This window comes from Borostomias antarcticus, assembly GCF_949987555.1.
Source record: "Borostomias antarcticus genome assembly, chromosome: 3".
NCBI lineage: Eukaryota > Metazoa > Chordata > Actinopteri > Stomiiformes > Stomiidae > Borostomias > Borostomias antarcticus.
Window position 1 is genome coordinate 6,920,049 of NC_140236.1, and position 7,904 is coordinate 6,927,952.

The 7,904-nt window shown below is 47.1% G+C and overlaps 1 protein-coding gene across 1 annotated transcript in view; it reads right to left on the minus strand.

Moving 5' to 3' along the window:
* Positions 1–6,305, minus strand: part of samd11 (sterile alpha motif domain containing 11) — a gene marked incomplete at its 5' end in the record, with an annotated part of 48,784 nt that extends 42,479 nt beyond the window's left edge. The window contains 2 exons of the mRNA XM_084436442.1: positions 4,186–4,277; positions 5,576–6,305. Of these exons, the coding sequence (XP_084292568.1) occupies positions 4,186–4,277; positions 5,576–6,305 (822 nt within the window). The remainder of the gene's footprint in view (positions 1–4,185; positions 4,278–5,575) is intronic.
* Between the last annotated feature and the right edge of the window lie 1,599 nt (positions 6,306–7,904).

Consider the following 7,904-nt stretch of genomic DNA (forward strand, 5'->3'; position numbering starts at 1 on the left):
ACACACACAGCCCCCACGCTCTGAGCGGGCGGTTGCGGCCCAGTAGAGCGGCGCGGGGGGGGTGGGGGGCAGGGGGGGGGGGGGGGGGGGGGGTGGGGGGGGGGGAGTGTATAGGGCGAGAGACGGCGAGATGAGGGCGAGGGGCAAAGGGGGAGGGGGGAGGGGGCGGCGCTGGGAGGTCAGTGGCAGTGCAGCCAAGCGTGCCAGAGCGTCTCTCTTTTCCCTTTCTCTCTCTCTCTCTCCCTCTCTCTCCCTACGTATCTCTCTCTCTCCCTACGTATCTCTCTCTCCCTACGTATCTATCTCTCTCTCTCTCTCTCTCTCTCTCTCTCTCTCTTCGTGTGTGTTTGGATAGGCCCGCCAAGGCAGCCGCGGGAGAGCTTTATGGACAGGTAACGACTCCGCCATTCTCTCCCCAGACAAAAACGGGGGGAGGAGAGAGAGAGAGAGAGAGAGAGAGAGAGAGGGAGGGAGAGAGGGGGGTGAAAGCCAAGTGCAAGGTTGCCAAGTGCTGCTGCCGCTGCTGCTTAGGCATTAGAGAAATTATTTAACCACTAAACAACAACTAAACCGAACACAGTTTCTTAATATGTCTTTGAATATGAGTTCTATCCCAGCTATTTAAAAAAAAAAGTTTTTAAATATGTGGCGGTGTGTGTTCAGGCCGAGTTGAGTCAGTGATGTCAGTGAAGAGGGCTGGTATGTGGGAAGGATGGCTCCACTATCAACACAGGTCAGATGGCGGGAAGAGGTCCCGTTCATATCTCTGCTGATGTAGTCTGGAAACGCCCGACACACATGACACCTCATTTTAGCCCACAGTCCCCACCCAAAACACACATGCATACGCACTCACGCCCTGACAAACAAAAGCACATTTGCAATGCACACATGCACAATGCATACATTACAGCCAATTAACTCACACTCACAAACTCACACACACTGTCACATACAGTACAAGCATGCACTTCCTGCTACACAAATTCCCTCGATGACACACACACACGCACACGCACACAGGCACACACACACACACACATACACTACTACACTACACATACACTACTGGTAGGCAGCCTCGCCTGATACTATTGTCTGCATCTTATTGAGAGAGCAGACTGGTGGCTATTAGCTAATGGCTAATTTGCTGGCTTAATAGCAGATTTTTAAGATGAATTATTCATTGGAGAGAGGGAGGAAAAAAGTAGAGACAGGGGGAGGAGGAGAAGGGGAGGGGAGGGAGGAGAAGGAGAGGGGAGGTGAAGGAGGGGGGAGAAAGAGGGGGAGGACAGGGAGAGGGGAGGAGAGGAGAAGGACAGGGAAACAGAGAAAGAAAGAGTGCATCACTGTATGTGTTGCCAATAAGTTGAACTTTCAGTATTGATCCCTATCGCTGATATCAGGACCCCTGGTGAAGAAGCAAATCACTGGAGTCCTACTCTAGTGTGACAAATTCACAGAGCACACACACTCTACACACACGCTCTACACACACACTCTACACACACGCTCTACACACACACTCTACACACACGCTCTACACACGCTCTACACACACGCTCTACACACACGCTCTACACACACTCTAAACACACGCTCTACACACACGCTCTACACACACACTCTACACACACGCTCTACACCCACTCTACACACACGCTCTACACACACACTCTACACACACACTCTCTACACACACTCTACACACACGCTCTACACACGCTCTACACACACACTCTACACAACCACACTTCTACACGCCGCCCGCCAGGCCAGCCACAGATCCTGTGGTTGCCATGGTAGCATAGCCCTGGCACCATGTTGGAAACACACGCAACCACGCGCACACACAAACACACCAACATGAACACAGCACAAACACACCAACACGCAAATTCTCATGAAGATTACCACCTACCCACAGTACTGTTAGGCTACATGGCAACTCATAACTGTCCTACTTTTGGCTACTTTTGAATTCAGCCTGCAACAGAACATAGTGACTCACAGCAATGACTACAGCTGAGTACATACAGTACTACCAATAACACAAATAAAGAATATGATATAATGTGGATGCACAGTATGACTATGTACACATACTGACACCAAACTCTTTCTATGGTCGTCAGTTAAATAATTTTCCACATCATTGAACTTTATAACCAAATATATCGGTTAAATATATTGAAAATGTCGTTATGAAAATGTAAAAAGTAGGCCATAACTAATAGAATAGAATAACAACGCCTCCCCACTCTCCGCTCTTCCGTGGCGGCGTGGAGTAATTTCTCGGGGCGGAGGGGAGCCCCTGATTGGAGGAGGTCTTTTTACGAGCCGGAGGAGGAGAGTGTAATTTCCTCCTGGCCTCCGACGCTTCCTCTGGAATAACTGAGAGGAGGAAGCCCAGCTCCCCCGGGAGGAGACAGCCAGCCAGCCCAGCCAGGACCGCTTAAAGACACACACACATACACACACATATACATGCGCACACACACACACTCACACACACACAGGTACACACACACGCACACACACACACATATACACGCACACAGACACACACACATACACGCGCACACACACACTCACACACACACACACAGGCGCACACACACACAGGCACACTTATGCACTGTCATACGTACACAAGCTTACACACACGCGCATGCGCACAAAGACACATATATGCACTCTCATACTTACATAGGCCTACAGACACACACACATGCACAGACCTACGGACACAAACACACACACACAGACACACACACCAGCGGCTTCTCTTCTCTCAACGACCACACAAGAGGCACAACTAGAGAGCTTCAACATGGAGCCAAGTACAAGAAATGGCCTCCTCACCCCTTCTGTAACAGCACGCCTTATTACACACTGTGTACAGCCACATCATCTGCTCATAAATCTCACTCAACATAAACAAGAGAAATATAATCATGCGATAATACAACAGGGAATAAACACAAACTAGAAAACAGTCACACTTGTCTACTCCAAAACCACAACAGCCTAAACTATTCAAACAAGCTCTCTGCCTCTATCAGCTTCCAGCCAAGCCCATACTATCCTCTCTTGCTACTGTGACTACTGTCTTATCATTGTTGTTTTCTTATCGGGGGGGGGGGGGGTGGGGTGGGGTGGGGGGGGTGGGGTCAGTGTGGTTGGTGTTATTCCAGGGGGCGGGCCCTTGAATTCAAAGCCACTGATCTCAATGCCCATAGTAAAAAAACTAACATCACCAGTTTACCTGCATCACTCAACTCACACACCTCCGGATTATGGAAACCGTCTTTAACTTGCGTGCCTTGCATACAATAATCAGCACTAGCCACGCTCAGTAGCTCACTAAGCCTCTTACACCCTTCCCACTAGATTAGCACTTGGAAACTACGACAGATGCGCACACACACACGCGCGCGCACACACACACACACAAACAGACAAACGCTGCTGTTCGCACCTGCGCGAACCGATTTGGCGACAGCGAGCCGGCGATGTGCTCTGAGTGGGCACACACACACACAGGCACACACACACACACACACACACACACACAGACACACACAGTGGTGCCATGACTGTGTGGCCTCAGAGCCTGGCATCGTGGTGCTGTTGGCACAGCCGAAGGGCACCGCCATGGTAAACAGGGGTCGGGTTAAACAACCACGTACGTGGAAAACCGAGACATGAGATCAAGGTGGGCAAGAGGAGCAGACCGGTCACTCACATTACTCATAACCTCACTGCTCTTTGCCTAGAGCATCAATTCATTCACCTCGACGTTGTTAGAGAGCAGGTGTTAATGATAATAATGATGACGATTTGAACTGTACCATTAAAAAGAAAACTTAAACTTAAATTTGACCACTGTCTTGACCATGAGCAATATAGTATGTTAAGACACATTATCTATCACATTATCTAGGCACTGTGTACATTCAATATTCAGCTGATTCATTTTGTGGACTCACACACACAAACACACACAAGATCTCACCCAAATTATACAAGTCAAACTAAGCAGTATAATCGCCTATATACCTTTAGTTCCACTCAGCTGACAGATTCGCAAATTGACAGGTCAGACATTGCTAACGAGATGAAAACCACTGAAAATCAGCAAAGATGTCTGGATATAAAATGGTGATGAAACTGTAATCTTACCACTGGAGACGAAATTCGACACCCAGGGCAATCACAGATTGGAGGATGTACCTGTAAGATTCCTTTGGACATAAGAGTCTTCAAACTTTTTCCTGAGAGAAAGAGGGGGAGAGGGGGAGAGAGGGAGCGAGAGAGATAGAGATATAACTTTAATTAAAAAATGAAACAATAGCCCATCCTCTGCCGCCAGTGACAGCAAACACGATTGGCAAGTGACGACAAATGTGAGTAGCATCTACAACAGCCTTACCAAGTAATTTGCATGGGAAACACGAGAATATGTTACACAACCATGCACGTAAGGAATTATACAATGATGATAACAGTAGGCTACACACCGCACAGCAGCCACACTGACGCCTGGCGATTCAAACCACCTTCAGTTCCGAGAGTGAAACACTATAGCCAACAATCAATTATACAATTTCCTGTTTGTTCATTGTAGTATCCATAAATAATACCAGCTCATATTCCCAATTTGGATCATTCATCAGTAAAGGGAGTTGTGTACAGAGCCCCGGGTGGTTGGGTAGACAATGGTCTACTGTCACCTAAACTCTAGTCAGTGGCAGATATGAAACTATTATCTGTTATTTTTGACCTAAGGGCAACACCCTCTCCCTCAACACAACTTGTAGCAACTCGTGTCAGCTCCGTATGAGGTGGGGGTTTAAAAACAAGTTAGCTAAACCAGTGTCATTCACATCCAATCTTCAGCAAACCAATTGAATATACAAACATCCAGTTATATTTTATGAAGGCTTAACTTACATGTATAGCTTTTAAATCAAGGAAGTTGTAACCTAACAGTCAATTTGCATATGTGCAGAACAGTCTTTACTAAATATTAAAAACATTGTCTGCTGACAGTAATAGCAATGTGGAAGTTAAAACTTAAAATACATGATCATATTGCCTGCTAAATACATTATATTGCCTGCCTCGAGCATCACATTCAGCTTAGTTGAAGTGTCAACATCCATATTGCATGCTGTGGGGCTTAACGGAATGATTCACCCCACATCTCAACAATCATACATTGAATTACAATTTACTGTAGGGCTAGGTCACACTAAATGTATAATGTTTTTCACCTTAGTCCACGTGCACGCCTTCCGACGCCTGGTTTTGATAATAGTCGCTGCCATAGACGGCACGTCGCTGCCTCTGATGAAACGGCGAAGTCGGCTATGCGCCTTTTCTCATATCTCCTTACGCGCTGGTGTAATGTAACGCTAAGTAACCCTTTCACTACGAAACCCAGTACCAAACACATGGCATTCCATTCAACAAACAATGACAAAAGTCAAAGGTATAGCCTATACCTCTCACAAGGGTCATGCCATATTTAACGCACGAATCTGTCATGACAAGGTTTTGTTGTGCTTACCTTTGTGCCTAATACTTCGCTTCCAATCTTTGGCAGTCTCCCTTCCGCTGACAAACTGGAACTCGTTTGGGGTGAGCCACTCGCCCCGGTATTTGATCGAGGGTCCTTTGCTGCCTTGGCACAGTTTGTTAATGTATAGCAAAGCCTTGTTCTCCCCGCACTCCACCTCGATGCATGGCTCCCCGTTGTCAAAAAACGGCTGAAAGTCGGGGATGGAGGAGAACCTCTCCAGCATTAAGTCGTCCGGGTGATGGTGTAGGTGCTGGTGATGCAGAGCCGAATCGTGGAGCCCCAAGTACGCACGATGATGGGCGAAAATGTGGTCGTACGGCGGTGGATGCGGGGTCACCACAGGGATAGCGGTGGCATTTAAAGGGGCCAGGTATTCGGACTGGTTGAACGCAGCCAATGCCATATCGTCCCCATCCAGTCTCTCCTTTTTGATGGCAGGCATGTTACTGGGAGCCAAGCGCCGGTAACAAGTGATTTGTAGCTCGTCCGACTCAACTTGTGTGTCCTCTTTTCGGAGTTGGTCAGTCCCAGACTTGAAGACGCGCCACTTTGTTTTACGCGGAGCTCCCGTGTCGCTCTGTGACAGATTGCCATTCACTAGTTTCCAGCTCTCAGTAGCCGCGCGCTCCGCCAGCCTCGCAGCTCCACTCGCATGACGGATCTCCGCGCGCTCCTGCCCACCACATTTAATCGGACTCGCTCTGCTAATACCTGACATGTTGAGCAGACCTCAACTGTGTGGACATTGTGTTGCCTTCAAAGATCATCGAGCCTTCATAGATGTCCTAGGTCCCTTTAATGAACATTTATTATTATTCTATTTTCCTTTATTTTTTGAAATTGTTCTAGTCATCATTGTCCTGTGCGCTTTACACTGAGAATTGCAGTATGACTCACTTGAATAGTTAGCGACATAGGCCTACTAGAATATGAAGTTATAATCTATTGTAAAGATACAAGCAATGGATAGCCTAGAGCACTGGTCACATTAGGATAGCCTATATTTACAAGAAACGAAACTCTCCGGGGCACATAGCCAACAATCTGTTATCAAAAATATTTCCAAGAAGGTTTTTGAGTAAAATAAAGCAACTTAATGGGACTGTTGAAATAGCTGGTTTTTAACCCGGTGTATATCGTTAAAGTCACGCTGAAGTTCATAGACCCAGACCAAACAAGATTTGCACTCTCCGCCGCTTCTCAATTTGGCCCATTTAAACAGCGGAGGCTTTGCGAGCGCGAAAACTGAAAGGGGGGTTCGCGACGGACGTCAATTTTGTGTCAGATGAATTGACACACTTTTTACTGATAAAGATTTTTTTTTTTTTAAACATGCGACACTTTGTTTACAGTTTATCCATTACATAATACTAGTAGGATGTCTCCTGGAATACAATGGAAATCACAATACATTTTAAGTAGTCTAGTAAAGAAAATATTATCATTATTAGGCTATATTATCATTAACCGCTTATATGTCATTCATGACCTGAAGTTCAGAATGTGGTGAATATTCACATATTTCATGCTTTCTCAAATAAAAATGTAATTCCTTCCATTTGTAGGCCTAATCTTCCACTAACATAAATGTATTAACTGTACTAATTGCAATATCCCAACCATTCATCCATTCTATAAAAAACTCAATAGATTAGGGACAAATATTGTTTACCCCACACTGGGTGCCACGAGCTGTGAGTGGCCTGAGGACTATGTGACGGTTCTGCAGTGTTTCCGTGTAGCTGTTGACCAACCCTGAGGAGGGCAGCTTCTCCGGGGTCTCTGGGCATTCTGACTGGAGCTGCCCCATCTGACCCCCGTCAGAGCAGCAGCATCGCCCAGGTTGGCTGGTCCAGCACATGGAATAGCCATTCAGGAGCAGAGGTGGGGCCCAGAGCGCCGTGTGGCGGAGGCCTATAAATCAGGCCTAACGGCCTCTGTCACCCACAGGAAGGAGGCGCGCCGCAGTGGGGAGATGGGAAGCAGAGGAGCACCGTGGACACAGAGGTTACAGTCCAAGTACAGCAGAGCGAATGGCCCGAATTGTATAGCCTACCCCCTTTTTTTTGGGGGGGGGGGGCAGAAATGTGTGGTGTTTTTGTTGTGTTGTTTGTTTGTTTGTTTGTTTTTTTTGGGGGGGGCAACTCGTATCTGCCTTTTCCTGCCACCACCGCATCTCTCACGATACCTCCTGTCAGGGAGTGGGCCTGTTAGCCTACTGCTAAGATTACACAGCACAACAAACATGTACACAAACACATGACCTCATATCAATAGGGTGAGGACACAGACTTGGTACAGGGAGGAAATCCACTTC